The following is a 19,541-nucleotide window of genomic DNA, read 5'->3' as shown; positions in this document are numbered from 1 at the left end:
AAAACAAACAAAGAAGACCAAAGACAAGAAGACAGAAAGAAAGAAATAGAAATAAAACACAAACATTAAGTCAGTCATGTACAAAAGTGATTTTTTAGTAACTGCTATCAACACAATCTAGTTTCGATACTAGATTTGAATCTAGATAATAGGTGTATGGGAATAACTTTATTTGAGAACAAAGTGTGTCAGAAAATAAAAGAAAAAAAAGGAAAAAACCTGCTCTCTTTTAATTAATTAAGGATATAAAGTGATAGTTTGGCTGTTTTGTGGTTTGTTTCGCTCTCTTTTTGAAGACCTTGCCCCACACTGACCCGTCCCATCTGCACAGATCCTCTTTGCACAACAATTGATTCGACGTCTACTTAGTTTTTATCATCATTATTACACTTCTATTATAATTAGCAATATTTTTTCCTCGTGTCATTAAAAAGCGTACTATTGAGCCTTTGGATACTGTTTTGACATCATAATTCTCTCACCCCTGGGCCTCGCTGAAACTCGAGGCAGCTGGGAACTCGGCTCACCCCTGTCAAACTGTCACATGCTGCGAGGAAGGAATGCACCTCGCACCGTTCACCTGCGTCAATAATCAGACCTCTGCAGCCGCACTCGGGCCTGTTCTGTTACGCTGCTGCTCTCACGGACACGCGCCGGGACAACTTTACAGAGCCGGGCAGAACAAACAACTCTCATATGTATTCAGGGCAGGAATCGCCGAGCTACAAGCGCGTGTGGAGCCAGAGCTGAGCGATAACCACAAATGTGATTATCCCATTTTTAGGGAGGGATTATAAGGCTATATTTTTGTAATGCTTCAAAAATATGCTAAAATGTGCCTGTTAACGTCTTGATGGAGGTGCAACAAGAATAACACAAGAGTAAATGGACTGTAAAACAAAAAAAGGGCAGAACTGTATCTTCACACAATTATTTAAAAGGTTGCATAGGCAGATTTGTTTCTTTGCAGAAGCAGAATTTTTTTCTTTTTCTGCTATTATAGACAATATACGCAACATTCTAAATGAGAACATCTTCAAAACAACATGTTTCTTTGATCTTTGAGACGATATTGTTGATTGATTTCTCTCCTCCTGTACAAAGGAGTGGGTGAAAGAACAAAGAATAATCAGTGAATATTTTGACAATTCAACTCTGTGTGCTAAAAATGTGTCTTCAAATGTTTTAGTAGAAGTTTAAATAGAAGATACATGACTGTAAAAAACCCACAAATGACCAGAAATATCACTCTATCTTGTTTGAAGATTACAAGGAGAAGAGTGTTACATTTTTAATCAGTTCTTTTTGCAGCATTTTGAGTTGTTGTTTATATAGTTTAATGTTTTAACCATATACGCAATATTCAAATGTTATTTTTAAAAGAACATGCACAATATTATCGAAGAAGATTATTACCCACCCCCAACTATGTGGTTCAATGTGATTATTTTTTCCTCTGTAGCCTAATAACATTTCCAATAAAAGTCTGTTGACAAATCAGTGGGAGTAGCTAGTTACAGCCCTGGTCAATACAGACAATAAAAAACACATCAGTTGTATTGAAATATTGACATTCACTTGGGCCCAGCAGGGCTTGTGCTGGGAGCATGAACACACACATTTCTAAGTGTTTACAGCTCGTTGTCATTGTGAGGAGACTCAGCAGGAAACATGCTCAGACCCGTGTCGGACAAACAGTGGCCCCTGGACAGAGCTTCAGCGGCGAAGGTCATGGACACGATTAAGAGCTGGACGAGTTACTGTTTGTAAAATAACAATTGTGGTTTTGAAGATGTGCAAAACTGGAATATTGACTTTGTCCTCTGTAATAAAAAAGATAATAAAAGAGTCCAGATCAAAAAAGAATATGCATTTACAACGGATTTGTGATTGGTTATAGAGTTGTTGTCCCATTTGGGCATCACTTTAGTAAACTCAACCAAAACACAAGACACAAGACACAAGACACAAGACACAAGACACAAGACACAAGACACAAGACACAAGACACAAGACACAAGACACAAGACACAAGACACATTTCTACCAGATTGCAAAACTATCATCTGTTTATCAGTGACGGGCTGATTGACACCACAACGTCACTGTCTCAGAACTGACAAGGGATGTCAAGATGATTTGGTTATTATATTAAATTATAATTGTGATTATTCAGGTTACAATATAATCATACAAACTAAAAGATATTAATATGAAAAGTCTCCAATATACATTCCAAAAAAATGCACCTCAGTATAAAGTACTTTTTATCTGGCTGTTTTTGTCACAATAACTTGATTTTGTCATTTAGAAAGTTATATTTCATACATTTAGTTACAAACCTGAAGAATAGTAACGTGTTAGACAGTCGGTGAGACAGAAAATTAAAGATGGCTCTGTTGTTATATCATAGTCTAATAGTAATCGTGGATAATCGTTAAACTGTGTTGTTTTTTCTACCAATAATATTCACACAAAAATGTTGTATTGTGACATTCCTAATACTGGCAAGGTGTTAACAGTATGAATGCAGAAAATATCTACTATACTTTGCTTTTAAATTACTGTTTTATATAAATTTATCGGCACGTTTTTTGTACAAATATTAAATTGTAAATGTTTTAAAGCCGGATAGATCTAAAATAAAGGTCTCCATACTACAAGATAAAGATATTAGAGTCGTTTTGGTCCCGGATCAAAACAAAAAACCCTGATTATTATTATTGAAATAAACCAGAAAAAATATCAGGCTCGCTTATCAATCTTTGTTATCAATATTGCCCGTCCATCCTCACTTCAAAACCAGCATAATCCAGTGCATTTGGCGGCTGTGTGTGAAGGAAAGGACAATTATTGATGTGTAGGCTGCACGTCTGCGGGACCAGGTCGGCAGATCCAGCAGGAGATTATCCGAGGCGCGGGACGGCAGCTGTGAACAAATGCCATCCTTTTTAAATCCCCCACTCTCCCCTCCTCACCCCCAGCGGAGGCACATCGCGGACCCTCCCTCCTGGGAAATGTAGATGTGCGCTTTTAATGTCGCTTAATCCGGATTACCAGGCAGCCGCACAAGGGCCGTGTCCATTCTCAGACCAAAACACCTATTCTCTGCGTGTGCATCAAATACCGCCATTGAGAACCAGGCAAGCAAAGTGCAAACACATGAAATGCATGAATAAAGCAGAAAAGGAGAATAAAGTGCTGATAATATTTGAGCTACTTTCAGACTGGGAGGTTGGGGAGTTGTTTCAGAAAGGAAAAGCACTCGCTACAGGGATTTTACTGACTGATTCTGTGAGAGAAAGGCCTCCTGCACAAATAGAAAAGAAGGCTGTGGGAGGGAGGGGAGCAGGGGAAATGACGTATAGCAGTGGCACGTTAGTATGTTTTTCCACAAGGGGGCGATAATCAGAGCGCAAACAGCCCTGGAACAATAAAACCATCAGAGAAGCTGACAGGCACAGCAGGAGTGGTCCATAGAGGGCGAAGTGAGCCACGGCGGTGTCAAGCAGAGGATAAAGACATACACACGGACATGACAGATCGCATGTTCTGAATATAGAGTCTGCTCATACGGCTGTGGAACTGCACCGGCAGCTCCCCCTCTGCCCCCTGCCCCCGCCCTGCTCCTATATTTAGCCTGGGCCTTCTCACAGGGTCCAGTGATATTCTCCAGTGCCACACTCCACAATCTATTACAATAACTTAGCTGTATACTAGTTTCACACACGAGCTCGTAGTGGCAGTTATTATAGATTTCCTTTGTGTAAAAATTAGCAGACGAGAAAAGTGGGACAAATCAGTGGAAGTGGACACTTACAACCCAAGTGGACGTGAACCAGGTGAGACCAAAACATGTATTGATTGGTCATGATGTTCTTTTTTTTTACAACAAACAAACAAACAAACAATACAGGCTTTTAATAATAGACATTTAAAACTAAAATTATGCAAATGTATTCCGACGAACGCTACAAACCTTTTACTGACAGAAGATTGACTTCTTAATAGTCAGAAAATATTTTGTCAATCCAGCAGAAATATGTTAAAGCATGTTTTTAATCATATTATCTGAAGTTTACCTATCAGACAAATGTAAAATGTCTGTAAAATGGATCACAGCAGTGCAGAAATATCACCTTACACTCATATTTGAAAGTTTAACACATAACGTTGTACATTTTTAATCAGCTCTTTTTGTAGCATATTTTACTATAAACGATATACTTGATATTCAAATTATGCCTAACTTCAAAACAACATCCACGACACAATATGATCTAAATGTTGACATATTACCCGCCTCTACTAAGTAACATACAAATGTCATATCTGAGCTGAGGTGCAAGCATCTGAGTGTGGCTATACTGTGTATGTCCTTCATCTGAGCAGAAGGGAGGTGGACCACAGAATGGATGAGTGCTTCTAGTTCCTGAGCACAAAGAGCTTTCTCAGTGCAAGTATTTGCCTGAAGGTGGTTTTGCTGCAAAGTCTATTTCGAGAATCATCAGTGCCGCCATCATATGCGCGTTTACATTGATGAGCTGACTTACTTATTTCACATGGGTGGGCACTGAAGGAGTATGCGTACACGTGGGAATCACACCCCAGCGAACACATACTCGGTGCCATATTCGCTCACGGTGTCTACATTCAGTCCCTGATTAGCCCGCTGTGAAATAAAGAGGTCAAAATGTGCGCTTGATTCCGTCTGCCTACGAGCTCGTCTGTGTAATTGTGCATAATACGACGCGCTGTAATCAGGCTACTTACTGAAAGGAGGGGGGCCGCGAGTCGCCGATGCCCCCTGTTCTCTCCAGCGGCGGGGGCAGCTCCGGGTGGCTCTCAGTGCACTGGGAACCTCCGTCTGAGTGGGCGCTCTCTGCCAGGACCAACTGAGGAGGAGAGGAGTTACTGCTACACTTCTGACATATTTAGCAGATAGGCAAACAAACTGTAGTAAATATTTGTCCATTCCTGTAGACCCCATATAGAGTGGTGGAAGAAGGAAGAATAACATATTATCCAGTCCTAGAAATACTTGGTTCAGACAACAACACAATTCTATAAGGTAGAGCCAGTCGTGTTTAAAAACTGAGAGGGGACGTGCAAAATGACCATTGTAAACATGCAGCATGTAGTGTAGTTCATAGTGCAGTTGGATACATATAGAAAAATATATCACAAATATAACTGATCAGGCTCAACATTTGTGAACAATTCAGCAGATGCTGATTGTTTTGGCTAGTGATAGTGATGCACCAAAACCAATTCTGGTATCAGACATGATGATGAAGATGTCCGTTCAGTCGATTTCCTGGCTGGGCCTATTTTGCCTGACGAAGGCCTAGTGCCGAAACGTTGGCTCCATCTGTAAATACATTTCACTTTAAGACAGTGTGCGGGATTTTTTCCAGTACATTCAGCGTTACGCACGCCTTTTTCCAGAATTCTTGTTATAGAATTTGATGTGCGGAGCACCCTCTTCATATCGATTTGGTGTAATGAGGCTATTTACCGCTGGTGTTTCCCAGAACAGAATAATTGTGTAATAAGTTTGCGGTTTAAGGAAATACATTTTATTTTTGCTGCGTCGGTATCGGTTAATATCAGGTATCGACAGACACTCCAGGCCAAAGTATCGGTATCGAAACTGAAAAAGCTGGAGTGGTGCATCTCTAGCTGGAAACATTGTCACTAGCTTCTTGGTCAGATGGAGGAAATAATTACAATGAAATACGTGCTGGGATAACCACATGCAAAACACTCTTGGCTGGTATTGTTTGGACGTCCAATGTGACTTTTCTGGAGAGCTCTAATGCCTCCATCTGACCGGGTATGAAAGTAGTATCAAATTGAATCTTAAAACAAGCAATAATAGCTTCAGTGCATTGTGCATAGTGTCGGCCATCAAAAGGGGAAGGAAATAAGATGCAACAGACAAATCACCCCTGGCCACAGAGAAGCGCTCACTATTTTCTCTGAGTGTCACTACAAAGGCTGTGCAATGACCCAAGATAGAGACTCGCTTTCATCTGTGCTGGCAAATGAAAGTGAAAGTGTGCCTCCGTCCAATCACAATGTATGGTGTGATTCTTCTAATGTGAGCTGGGACACTCACAAAGCCGTCGCAAACACTGGGATATTTTTATGCGGCTACATTTATAGTTCTGTTGCTGTGTTTGTAGCAGTGGTGTTTTATGAACCCGGATGTCTTTGAGATGAAATAACTATTGCAGGGTTTCAGATGACATCACAACATTCTATGGGTCTCTAGAGTGATCGCAACATAGATACAAGTATTTTGTACTCACTAGACTATTAAACTGAGGGCAGATTTTCTTTTGTGGTATTTCTGTTGAAGAAACTCTCAGATATGTTAGTTAATTCCTGTCAATCAAATGGTATTTTCAAGCAAATATTAATATGAAATAAGTGACAAGGTTCGTTACTGAGTCGTCTGCCTTTACCAATATAATACTGAACCAAGATAATACTTTATTTAGAGACCAATGGAGATTATAAGATGCTAATTACTAAACTTAGTGTTCTTTCAAAGGTTTTCTGACACTACAGTGTGTTATTAACCTGCAGTGACCCAGCAGCGGTTTGTTCCACAGCTCTAATATCTTTAATTTTTTTAGACAGGACAAGGTCATGTGAAAAGAGGATGAGAGAGGGAAGGACATACAGCAAAATGTAGGAGCCAGATTTGAACTGTCTTACAACAAACTTACTTTTTGATATTGTTTTGGCTAATACAAGAACATTTTTGCCAACATGGTGGATTTAGGAGATTTATTTCTATTCCTGAGCTCTATTCTGATATTTCTATCCAACCACATCACCAAATCTGCAGATAAAACACCACTAAATAATGAAATTAATGTCACTTGTCTCCACCCAACAATAAAACGCTTAAGACCTTTAGTGTAGAAAGCTGAAGTGTCATTACAAGCGAACAATAACACGGCTGTGACAGAATGGTTCCTGAGCAGAGCTGGTTGCACACACCTAAGCCTTTGCTGTCACTGATCAACTCCACAGCTGTAATTGTGTGACTGATTTTGACCTCTGACCTTCACTAATGCACAGCAACACTTGAGCGATACAATACAATTTTCGTTAAAAAAAAATCAATAAAGCGTGAACATAATACGAGCTCCGTGCACTCTGTTGATTAAAGGCCGTTTCATTACAGCTCGTCGAACCGAGCGCAGAGTCCTGGTGTTTGAAGCTGGTGTAGAGTTCTTATTGAAACCAGAACGAAATGAATATTACAATACAGTGCAGAACAATTCTTTTATAATGTATATCACACGGTTCCTTCGTTACATGCACCTAAATGTCTTGACTAGTAATAATATTAGAACATTGCAAGATTTAAATGCCACATGAAGTCCCTCTGGAAAATTAGATGGTTATGTTTCTTTTTTGTATATAGCACCAATCGGCAACGAAGTTAGGTTACATTAAACAGCTTAATTATATGTTTTTGCTGAAAATAAAGCATTAATTAACATGTTATGAGGTAAAAAGCCAATAAAAAGAGCAATCTCATCTTGTTCTTGTAGACCTAATGTTGGGTCTCGTATCGTTTTATGGGATTATTGTTTCATTTTATCTTACATCTACTAAATAAATAAAAAAAATGCATTATTATTGTTGTTTCTGCACCTTTATTCACTGTCATTCATTGCCATTCCAAATCCAATGTTTAATACAGTGTTTTGTCCAGAAGAGTGCTTGTCCATTACCTCTTGTAGTCGAGAAATAAAGTGGATTCTTCATCCTCCTTTACATTTGAATGCCTTTTTTTTTTAAACTAGATAATCATTGCAGTGGTGACAAAGCGTAGGTGGTGGTTGTCTGTAGAGTTCTTAAAGCCAAGTGGAGTATTTTTACCGCTAATGGACTCACTTACAGCGAGTGGGTCTGACATCAAGGTGAAGAGAGATTCTAACTCTCTGAGGAGGGCGTTTCACTGCTGCATTTACATGATCCACGAGTGCTCCACAGAACTGCAGCCCGAGCTACAGCTGCAGAGCCAGGCAGCCGGCCAACAGGGGGACACATCCTTCTCACTTACCCAGGACACCACTCTCCCGTTGAAGCAGGGCAGCTTGGCGTTGTCATCGGAAATCTCCTCTTTGACAACCCTGGGGAGGAGATGGGAGAGAGAGAGTGAGGCAGTGCAGAGGAGGAGAAGGTACAGAGCACAAACACTGCCGGCTGGACACTGTTCCCTGCCCCTGGTTCAGCTGACGCACGTTCACGCTCGCCAAGCCACATTTTCCACATGGCTTTGAAGCGGCTCTGGAGGTGGCTTCGATGAGCTGCTCCAGGCTGCGCTTTATCAGTGAATTATACTGGTTACACCGACTAACCACTACAGGGTGATAAGGCCGCTTAGTCTGACAAGGACAAGCTCATAAATCAGTCAATCTTTGTGCTATGAAAGGGGCTTTATTCACAGGTGACAGACACAAGTCCAAAGCCATATGTGAACGATATGCCAAAATAATCACAATTTCATGGAGCCAGAACACAATTTTGATTTGATCACAATTCATGTAGACTTAATTACTATATGTATTTGCGTGTATATGTAAATAAAGGTTGTTGTTTTTTAATAGAGTGAGATCCTAGTTTTTGCTGGTGACAAAAAATGTAATTGAATGTTGATGACAAGGACAAAACCACAGATATATAAGTTTGACCACATATAACAACATACCGGTAATATATATGTTTAATCACTGTTCAGGTGAGTGATCTTGAAGTAATGCATGTATTGATTTAGGCTTAGACTAATGTATGAGTGGGCTGTAAAATCCTGGGAGGTGCGACAACAAGGCGTCAAGCTGTGCACCAGCGTATTAATAGAGTTATCGGACTTGTCAGCCTGCGTGCATCTTTGGCAGTAAATTCTCTACAGAAATACTTGCGTTAGCCTCTGACCTGCTGGTACAGAGTTCATGTGAGAGCAGAGCAACACCTGCTCCGTCTGATCGGGCCTCTGCACCTGACGCACTCACACGGTTACAGAGCAGCGCCAGTATGTGATAAAGCCATCAGTGTTTATGTGTTCTTAAGCAGTTCCAATGATGAGGTAATCCCACTAAAGCAAAGGTCTGCTAAGTTAAAGGCAGATCGAAAATATATTATTGTCCCCTGCAGAAAATATAGGTCTAAAACCAGCAACGCCTACAGTCCTGAACTGCATGAAATGTTAGCTTAAAGTATTATTTTTCTTTCTTCACTCAAAAGTTAATACTTCTGATAGGGTTCAAATGTGCACTGTGTTGGGAACCAAAAATTGCAAATTTAAATCATTATTGCAAAGCTTTGTTTGAAAAAAATGCAATTACAAGTAGATATTTTCTAATTTAGCAAAATCGTTCAGTCCTACTTAAACATTTGGCTTTGAATGCAGCCTGAATATAAAGATAAATGGCTTCAAAGCATTGAAAGTTTGAAGCAAATTCTCTGCAGTTAAATCCGAGAACTCTCTGGATCCAATTTTGGTCTCACTTCTGACAGTTTATTTACTCTGAGAATTTGTTTTTAGACATGATAGCGTGAAAGCATGACTGCTCACAAGCAACACACATTTGCTCCACAAATAAACACACCAAACATCCAGTAATGTTACAGTCACTTCAACATAGAGGACTAAAACTATGAAACAACATTTTTCAACTCCACAATCGAAGTTTCGACACATTTAGAGATCCTGTTCAAATCGGATTTGACAGATTGGGTGTCCCTGGATGTAAATGTAGTGAGTGAGGTCTACTGTTTGGGTCGCTGTGGCTGAAATGATTAGCCAGGCGAGTTGTGTTTGGGCCAGGGGAGGATGGGAGTGGTGAAGGAGATAAAGCTCTTGTGGCAGGAACTTAGAACCAACGGTCTGGCTGCAGTGTCCCACCTCCGGGAAGAAGAAGGAGGGAATAAGGGAGAGAACGGGAGGAAGAGACATGGAAAGGGAGGAATAGGTTGAACGAGGAGAAAGAAGGAGAAGAGGTGGATAGCCAAAAATAAAGTACTGTTACTTCAAAAGAATATTAGCCTACTCAAGTAAGTACAAAGAGTTCCAGGGAGTGACTCAAGTGAGAGAAAAACTACTCAAGTAAGATTAAGTAAAGCAGTCTGGACGTAACATCTGATACATATTTTGTAGCTAAAACATTAAATAATACATACAATCTGATATTTTCAAATGGTAGACAACAAAATGTAATATTATCAAGTTTTAGACTTCAGAGTGGAAAGAGAGTGACCAGAAACGGTTTAATTTTAAAGTAAATGTATTACTCAAGTAGTTGTAAAAGATGCTGCTTGAAAAGTATTTTGAAAAGTACAATAAAATAAATTGATAATTTCTCAAGTAAATGTAGAGAGGGAGAAATAGGAAGGAAGAGGAGGAGAGAGTGAGTCCAGGGTCCACTGAGTGCTTATGAGGACGTGTTTGCGTCCTCTTTCTCACACCGCCAGCTGCAAGACGACTTGTGGATGTGTTTTAAAGAAGTCACCCCTTATGCAAAAGGCAGGCAAAAGCTAGATTTATTAGTCAAACTATGGTTTCAACAACAGGGACTAATTCTTAATGGGAAAGCATCAACAGCGGCACACAACGCCAATGAAAACAGACGTCTTCGACATGCAGAAAAACACATGGTGCATTCTTGTAGCTCAATCTGATATGAGTGTGTTAGTTCCAGTCTCTGAAAATATGTGGTCCTCCAGGCCAGGTCAATCGAACAAATGTGGAGTTTTGTGAGGGCTGAGGATTGTGAGCTCCAAACACATTTCCGAGGACGATGACAGCACATTTGCCCTGGTAATGGCAGTCTTACGCTGCTGTGCGGAGGATATTTGTGTAGCTGGAGAAGATTAGACATGTTTGTTTATGCTCTGACAGACAGAAGAGAGCTGAGGCGTCCACAAAAATATTAGTCAGTTCATGTGAAAATGTACTCTAAAGAGAATATGTTTGGAATAATACAAAATGTAATTGAAAACATACATTTTAAATAGGACAGAATTGGATCTTTCCTGAATAGTTTTAGAATGGTCTGGATCTCTAGTAGAACTAACCCTAATATTAAAGAATCTACAATTATTTGTGTAAGAAAACCTGGTCTAAATTGTCTAAAAAGTGTTTTTATCTTCAATGTGATCTCAAAATGACTTTTTTGTAAGTCTGAAAATTTAGTTTGCAATGTGACAACACTAGTTTGTAATAATACATGTATTAAATATATGTCTATATTTATTTATTTCATACAACAAAGCTTTATTTTCTTAAAACTTTGTAATGAACTGACAAAGGTGTGTCATTCTACAAAATAAAGCCAAATAGCCAACACTAAAAACACAAAATCGTGATTGTCTAAAATAAGTGGAAATCTCATATCTCAATATCTCAGTGCTATCATTTAAAAACCTTCAGAATAAAATATTTTTTAAAACCCCAAAATATTTAGAAGATAAATAATATAAATATATATATATACTTCACAAAGTCAACTGTCTGCATCTATTTGAGACTCATAATTCCAAAGTGTCTGACTTTAAAGCACGACTCCAGATCCTCTCCATAAAAAGGCCCAGTATTTCTTTGCCGAGCACAAACAGGCCTGTTCCTTTCAGGCTCGGCTCTTGGCTGCTCTTGGAGCCGGTGTGACTTGCATTACAGTGAGATTTTGAACCCATTCACCACCAGCGAGACAACAAAACACTATCACCACCTTCAAATCTCCAAACAAAATCAAAGAGGAGCGATTCAAAGGAATACAAGCTCAATACGGCGCTGGTCTCATGAATATTGATGGGAAATAAATATTACACATAAACAAGAGAGATAGGAAACTGTAACTTTTCTGAGGCCGTCACCTGCTTGTCTCCATAGTGATGTTATTATTTTGCCAGCAATGCTCCACAGTATGGCTTGCATTTCGTCTGTGTTTTAATTACTGAAAACATCATGCATTACTGTAGCGAGATCGCCTTTTCACAGATCTGACCTGTAACTTGGCCTGGTGGCATCAATGCTTTCCCTCATGGAGACAGACAGAGTTTAAAGCCATATTGTGGAACATTCAGGGCTAAACAATAACATCTCAAAGCAGACAAGGAGGTGGCATGTACCCAAAAATATATTGGAAGTATTTGTGATATAGCATCAATATTTGACATGTACTTTTTTTGTACAAAATAATTTCAGTTATAAAAACAAATATGAACATGCCTTAATATATTAGTCGAGCTCTATCAAAATAAACACTTTGCAGAGACAAAAATATTTTTTAAAAATCTACTTTTCAATTTTAAAAGCAGTACATTTCTGCCAGATTGAGGACGTTGGTGTTATTGTGATATATTTAGTTTGTGGCAATATCGATTATATGTTATGCCAATATTGCAATAGTGATACATTTGAAATGCAGTAGCTTTTTATGCTGTTCTTTGTTGTGTAGAGTAGTGGTTCTCAACCTTTTTCCGCTGTGACCCTCAAAATAACCAACACTTGCATTTGTGACCCCCAAACGTAAAAAGTAGGCAACCCCCAAAGTCATAGTGTAAACTCATGCCTGATGTTCCTTGATAAATTATTTTGGAAGGCCAAAAAATAATAATCTGCATTTACCAGTGCATTAAAGGGTGTTAAGCCTTGTTTAAGACTTTTTTTCCCACATATTATCTGGGGACCCCCAGAAATAATTTCCCAGGGTGAGAACCACTGATGTATTGCATTGATACACTGAGGGAGACGATGACTGGCTGCTTAATTATGGGAAAAAACTACCTTTGTTTTTATTGGGATCATAAATGAAATTATGATTGAATTACTTAAAAAAATTATAGTCTATTCTCTATTTCCTGTATAGCAAAAATATACTTAATATATAAATGATAAGACTTTGTTCTAGGCTTCGTCGGGCCGAATGAGTAACATTCAGTAATATTCTTCCATGGGCTTAATTTTGACAGTAAAGTAAGGAGTGCGGAATGGGAGTGGAGAGTGGGGAGAGACTATCAGCAATACGCCAGAGCAGGGAATCAATGGGACCACACAAAGACCACCACCACAGAGCCTTGCACGCGTCCGGCGGCAACAAACCCCAGTGCAATATTGCCGGACTGGGCATTTTCAGGGTAAATCATTGATCATGTTTGTCTGGGCAGTGTTAAGCCGCTGACAGGAGCAGCATAAATGCATTTGAGTCTAAAGAAAATGGCTGGTGTTTGTGCTCAGCGAGGGGTCTACAACAGAGGACTTTGCACTAGCGCCTCATTTACATTTCAAACACTGTCTATAACTGCAAGGGATTTGATGTTTTCCCTGTGTGCTCAGCAGTCTTCCGCCTCCCCAGCTAATTCTCCAGCAGCAGCAGCAGCAGCAGCAGCAGCAGCAGCCATACTGTCTGTCTGCGTGAGCTTCGGCCAGCTCGCCTCCTCTCCACGCCGCCCCCGAGGTTCGCTTCCATACAGTGCCAGAACCATACGGCAACACAAAGGCTCAATCTTCACCCAGAGCTCAAAGGCAGGATGCTGACGGAGACGCCTTTATTGTGGGCGCATTTGAAGACACTCTCTTTGTGAACGTGTCTTCTGTAGGCTTCTCCACATGGCTTCCCTCATGTTTATTACATATGAGATATCGAAATGTCAAATTGTAGCGTGATTTTGGAAACGTTGGGATCGTGCCGATTGGTGACCCGCAAAAGAAAAATTAAATAATGAATTTGCTCTTTTTTGTTCTTTGTAAAGCCGTACGAATGGAATAAAATGAAATAGAATAAGCAACGGGAAATCATGAGCTTCGCCGTGAATGCACCTTATCAATCTCCATGGAGACAAGCTGGTGACGCCATCAGGCCAAGTTACAGAGGAGACGTGAGCCCATCACATAGGAAAGCATGTTTTTACATTTTTTGCATTAAAACACCGCTAATTGGATAAATGGAAGATACCTCCAAAGCACTTATTTTCTTTTGTATGAACATTCAATGTATTGACATACAATTACTTCCATACACATCAGTTACGTTATTTTTGTGTGTGTATTAGACATTGTTGCTTCAGAAAGTCCGAGTTCAAACTGTGACATCTATAATAACGATTCATTTTAGGGGTGCAATGATTAAGCTTAATAATTATGGTTGTCTGGATGATACAAACTCTAAAATACATGCCAAAGGACCTTTTTATAATAAAGACACAATAATAATTAAATCAAAATGACAAAAGAGAATGTATTAAATGTATAAAAGTCTCAATAGAATGAATTGCTGGACTGGTTGACTAATCAAAAAGAAATTAAAATCTAGACTAATTGACCCTAACCCTAAAATAAAATTAAATAAAATTAGTTGCCGCCCTATAATTGTAAAATAGATTTAGTATTGACATCCCAACACACGCGTTTGTGTCACTGCTGTGCGTTCGCCGCAGCCTTGTTTCTGTGGAGAGTAAACATGCTTTTATTTGTTTCCATAATCTGCACACGCTGATCACCTGAGGCCCAGTGAGCACCACTTTAAAACAAGAAATGTAAGTGTGGGAGCAAACAAAGTCTCCAGCTCCTTCACCTCACAAGACACAGCACAACGTCAGGCAGGAGCGAGGCCTGTGACATGTTCTCAATAATGATGCACAGTTAGGGCTGCAAGATACAGCATATTACAATCCAAATCACATATGCACATATTTAAATCTTTTGACAACAACAAAATAATCTTTCTCATTCTGCATAAAACCAGCTGACTCTTTAGTTTAGATCTGTTCAAACTCTGAAATGAATTGGATTCTAGTATAAGAGCATGTTTCAGTCACTTATGTTGATGCTCCCGGACGTGTTTAACATGTGCACTTTGAACAGAACTATAAAACATACATCGCAAATTTGTTTTTGGAACGCCCGGAATCACAAGAGCAGTTGCTTCGAAGGGCGATAAATCTAATCACAATCACAATGTTTGTTGTTTGTTTGTTGGTTCAGCCCCCTATGTATAGTATATTATGGGCTGCATAGTCACTAAAACCGTCAAAATATCCTTGAGACAAAACGCATGATTTAAATGATTCCCTAATTTCTTCCTGAAATGAAATGTATTGTGACCTACATTTCATTATCTATGCTTATTTATTTGGGCTTTATTGTTTTGGTTAATTACACTTTAATAATTTGACTAATAAATATAGTAATATGCAGCTTTTGAACGGAATGAATCAAAATGACAGATTAAAATAGGCTAGAGCTAAAATACAGTTGGTTCAGCTTGTCATGGTTATGCTCAACATAGTATTGTATTGTTTTTCTCATACTACCATGCAGCCCACCTCCAGCAGCCCACCTCCAGCAGCCCACCTCCAGCAGCCCACCTCCAGCAGCCCACCTCCAGCAGCCCACCTCCAGCAGCCCACCTCCAGCAGCCCACCTCCAGCAGCCCTACTCCAGCAGCCCACCTCCAGCAGCCCACCTCCAGCAGCCCTACTCCAACAGCCCTACTCCAGCAGCCCACCTCCAGCAGCCCACCTCCAGCAGCCCTACTCCAGCAGCCCACCTCCAGCAGCCCACCTCCAGCAGCCCTACTCCAACAGCCCTACTCCAGCAGCCCACCTCCAGCAGCCCACCTCCAGCAGCCCTACTCCAGCAGCCCACCTCCAGCAGCCCTACTCCAGCAGCCCACCTCCAGCAGCCCACCTCCAGCAGCCCTACTCCAGCAGCCCACCTCCAGCAGCCCTACTCCAGCAGCCCACCTCCAGCAGCCCTACTCCAGCAGCCCACCTCCAGCAGCCCACCTCCAGCAGCCCTACTCCAACAGCCCTACTCCAGCAGCCCACCTCCAGCAGCCCACCTCCAGCAGCCCTACTCCAGCAGCCCACCTCCAGCAGCCCACCTCCAGCAGCCCTACTCCAGCAGCCCACCTCCAGCAGCCCACCTCCAGCAGCCCACCTCCAGCAGCCCTACTCCAGCAGCCCACCTCCAGCAGCCCACCTCCAGCAGCCCTACTCCAGCAGCCCACCTCCAGCAGCCCACCTCCAGCAGCCCTACTCCAGCAGCCCACCTCCAGCAGCCCTACTCCAGCAGCCCACCTCCAGCAGCCCTACTCCAGCAGCCCACCTCCAGCAGCCCACCTCCAGCAGCCCTACTCCAACAGCCCTACTCCAGCAGCCCACCTCCAGCAGCCCACCTCCAGCAGCCCTACTCCAGCAGCCCACCTCCAGCAGCCCACCTCCAGCAGCCCTACTCCAGCAGCCCACCTCCAGCAGCCCACCTCCAGCAGCCCACCTCCAGCAGCCCTACTCCAGCAGCCCACCTCCAGCAGCCCACCTCCAGCAGCCCTACTCCAGCAGCCCACCTCCAGCAGCCCACCTCCAGCAGCCCACCTCCAGCAGCCCACCTCCAGCAGCCCACCTCCAGCAGCCCACCTCCAGCAGCCCTACAGTAATGTGCGTGTCTGAGTATGACGACTGAGATTGGAATGAGAAATGCCCCTGACACAGATATGTCAGCCGAGGCCTAAAGAGGGAGCGCTGACCATGAGGGCCACGCCAAGTGGAAGACTAATCGCAGACGTACACACGGAAAACAAACCACAGCCGTGTACAAAGACGAGGGAAACAGGTTACTAGGGCTGCTGGGATGAAGACCACATCTCATGATGGAGTATTTTCCCAGTTTTCACCTGTAGTAACATATTTATGACTAAATTGTGGAGAGAATAACAATGTATTGTAGAATTATTGTGCTTATCTGGAGAATCCCTGCTGGGCCTTATGTGCTCTCATTACTGTCATGTTCCACAGGATGAACGGCACGTTTGGTCCTAGTTGTAGTCCTGATGTAGACTTTGTACTGTGCTAGTCCTGGTCTGATCCTGGTCTGGAGCAGGTTTAGTCCCAATATTATTGTGCTGTAAGTGTGAAGTCACCCAAAGATGTCTTAAACAGAGCAAAGGACCATGGAGTTGGACAAATTGATACTGCAAGTCCACAATATTATCATATTTCACACCTAATATTATCTTATTACATTTTATATCTGTACAGATAGGACCATAACCATACATGTTTTACTACAGTTTACAGCCCAGTATAACTGTCATATTAACAAGTTAAGTTTGCAAACACCTTGGCCTACATTTTAGGAGACTTTTACTGTGACAAATGATACAGATAATATGCTAGGAGATAAGATCAGCTACAGTGTAATAAAAATGTTACATATTTCAGACAAAAGAAAACTTTAACTTTGACATTATAAAGACACACCTTAGAAAATACAGTAGACACACCTTAATATTGTACCAGGCCAAATGCTCTGCTGTCACAGGACAAGAGAGGCAAAGTAAACACTGTGTATATGATGCATTCTTCACAAAACTCCCCTTTTCACGAGTTTATGATGAGTGGAGCTCCATCACTGACCCCCAGCTCTGCTCCAGGGACCACCTCCACCTGCAGTCTATCAGTGTTATAGGGACCACCTCCACCTGCAGTCTATCACTGTTATAGGGACCACCTCCACCTGCAGTCTATCAGTGTTATAGGGACCACCTCCACCTGCAGTCTATCAGTGTTATAGGAACCACCTCCACCTGCAGTCTATCACTGTTATAGGGACCACCTCCACCTGCAGTCTATCAGTGTTATAGGGACCACCTCCACCTGCAGTCTATCAGTGTTATAGGAACCACCTCCACCTGCAGTCTATCAGTGTTATAGGGACCACCTCCACCTGCAGTCTATCAGTGTTATAGGAACCACCTCCACCTGCAGTCTATCAGTGTTATAGGAACCACCTCCACCTGCAGTCTATCAGTGTTATAGGGACCACCTCCACCTGCAGTCTATCAGTGTTATAGGAACCACCTCCACCTGCAGTCTATCACTGTTATAGGGACCACCTCCACCTGCAGTCTATCAGTGTTATAGGGACCACCTCCACCTGCGGTCATTCAGTGTTATAGGGACCACCTCCACCTGCGGTCTATCAGTGTTATAGGGACCACCTCCACCTGCGGTCTATCAGTGTTATAGGGACCACCTCCACCTGCGGTCTATCAGTGTTATAGGGACCACCTCCACCTGCGGTCTATCAGTGTTATAGGGACCACCTCCACCTGCGGTCTATCAGTGTTATAGGGACCACCTCCACCTGCGGTCTATCAGTGTTATAGGGACCACCTCCACCTGCAGTCTATCAGTGTTATAGGAACCACCTCCACCTGCGGTCTATCAGTGTTATAGGGACCACCTCCACCTGCAGTCTATCAGTGTTATAGGAACCACCTCCACCTGCAGTCTATCACTGTTATAGGGACCACCTCCACCTGCAGTCTATCAGTGTTATAGGGACCACCTCCACCTGCGGTCATTCAGTGTTATAGGGACCACCTCCACCTGCGGTCTATCAGTGTTATAGGGACCACCTCCACCTGCGGTCTATCAGTGTTATAGGGACCACCTCCACCTGCGGTCTATCAGTGTTATAGGGACCACCTCCACCTGCGGTCTATCAGTGTTATAGGGACCACCTCCACCTGCAGTCTATCAGTGTTATAGGGACCGCCTCCACCTGCGGTCTATCAGTGTTATAGAGACCACCTCCACCTGCGGTCTATCAGTGTTATAGGGACCACCTCCACCTGCGGTCTATCAGTGTTATAGGGACCACCTCCACCTGCGGTCTATCAGTGTTATAGGGACCACCTCCACCTGCAGTCTATCAGTGTTATAGGAACCACCTCCACCTGCGGTCTATCAGTGTTATAGGGACCACCTCCACCTGCGGTCTATCAGTGTTATAGGGACCACCTCCACCTGCGGTCTATCAGTGTTATAGGGACCACCTCCACCTGCGGTCTATCAGTGTTATAGGAACCACCTCCACCTGCGGTCTATCAGTGTTATAGGGACCACCTCCACCTGCGGTCTATCAGTGTTATAGGGACCACCTCCACCTGCGGTCTATCAGTGTTATAGGGACCACCTCCACCTGCGGTCTATCAGTGTTATAGGGACCACCTCCACCTGCGGTCTATCAGTGTTATAGGGACCACCTCCACCTGCGGTCTATCAGTGTTATAGGGACCACCTCCACCTGCGGTCTATCAGTGTTATAGGGACCACCTCCACCTGCGGTCTATCAGTGTTATAGGGACCACCTCCACCTGCGGTCTATCAGTGTTATAGGGACCACCTCCACCTGCGGTCTATCAGTGTTATAGGGACCACCTCCACCTGCGGTCTATCAGTGTTATAGGGACCACCTCCACCTGCGGTCTATCACTGTTATAGGGACCACCTCCACCTGCGGTCTATCAGTGTTATAGGGACCACCTCCACCTGCAGTCTATCAGTGTTATAGGGACCACCTCCACCTGCGGTCTATCAGTGTTATAGGGACCACCTCCACCTGCGGTCTATCAGTGTTATAGGGACCACCTCCACCTGCAGTCTATCAGTGTTATAGGGACCACCTCCACCTGCAGTCTATCAGTGTTATAGGGACCACCTCCACCTGCGGT

General features: G+C 42.5%; 1 protein-coding gene across 2 annotated transcripts in view; it reads right to left on the bottom strand.

Annotated features, from left to right (window-relative positions):
* Positions 1–19,541, bottom strand: part of LOC140362836 (segment polarity protein dishevelled homolog DVL-1-like) — a 37,503-nt gene that overhangs the window by 17,009 nt on the left and 953 nt on the right. For both annotated transcript variants that reach the window (XM_072449071.1, XM_072449069.1), the window contains exons 2-3: positions 8,090–8,159; positions 4,774–4,895 (exon numbers count right to left, since the gene is read on the bottom strand). In XM_072449071.1, the coding sequence (XP_072305172.1) occupies positions 4,774–4,895; positions 8,090–8,159 (192 nt within the window). The remainder of the gene's footprint in view (positions 1–4,773; positions 4,896–8,089; positions 8,160–19,541) is intronic.

The sequence above is a fragment of the Eucyclogobius newberryi genome, unplaced genomic scaffold (assembly GCF_026437365.1).
Source record: "Eucyclogobius newberryi isolate DKJ021-1_F unplaced genomic scaffold, fEucNew1.0.hap1 SCAF_17, whole genome shotgun sequence".
NCBI lineage: Eukaryota > Metazoa > Chordata > Actinopteri > Gobiiformes > Gobiidae > Eucyclogobius > Eucyclogobius newberryi.
This window is presented reverse-complemented; position numbering and strand designations above follow the sequence as displayed.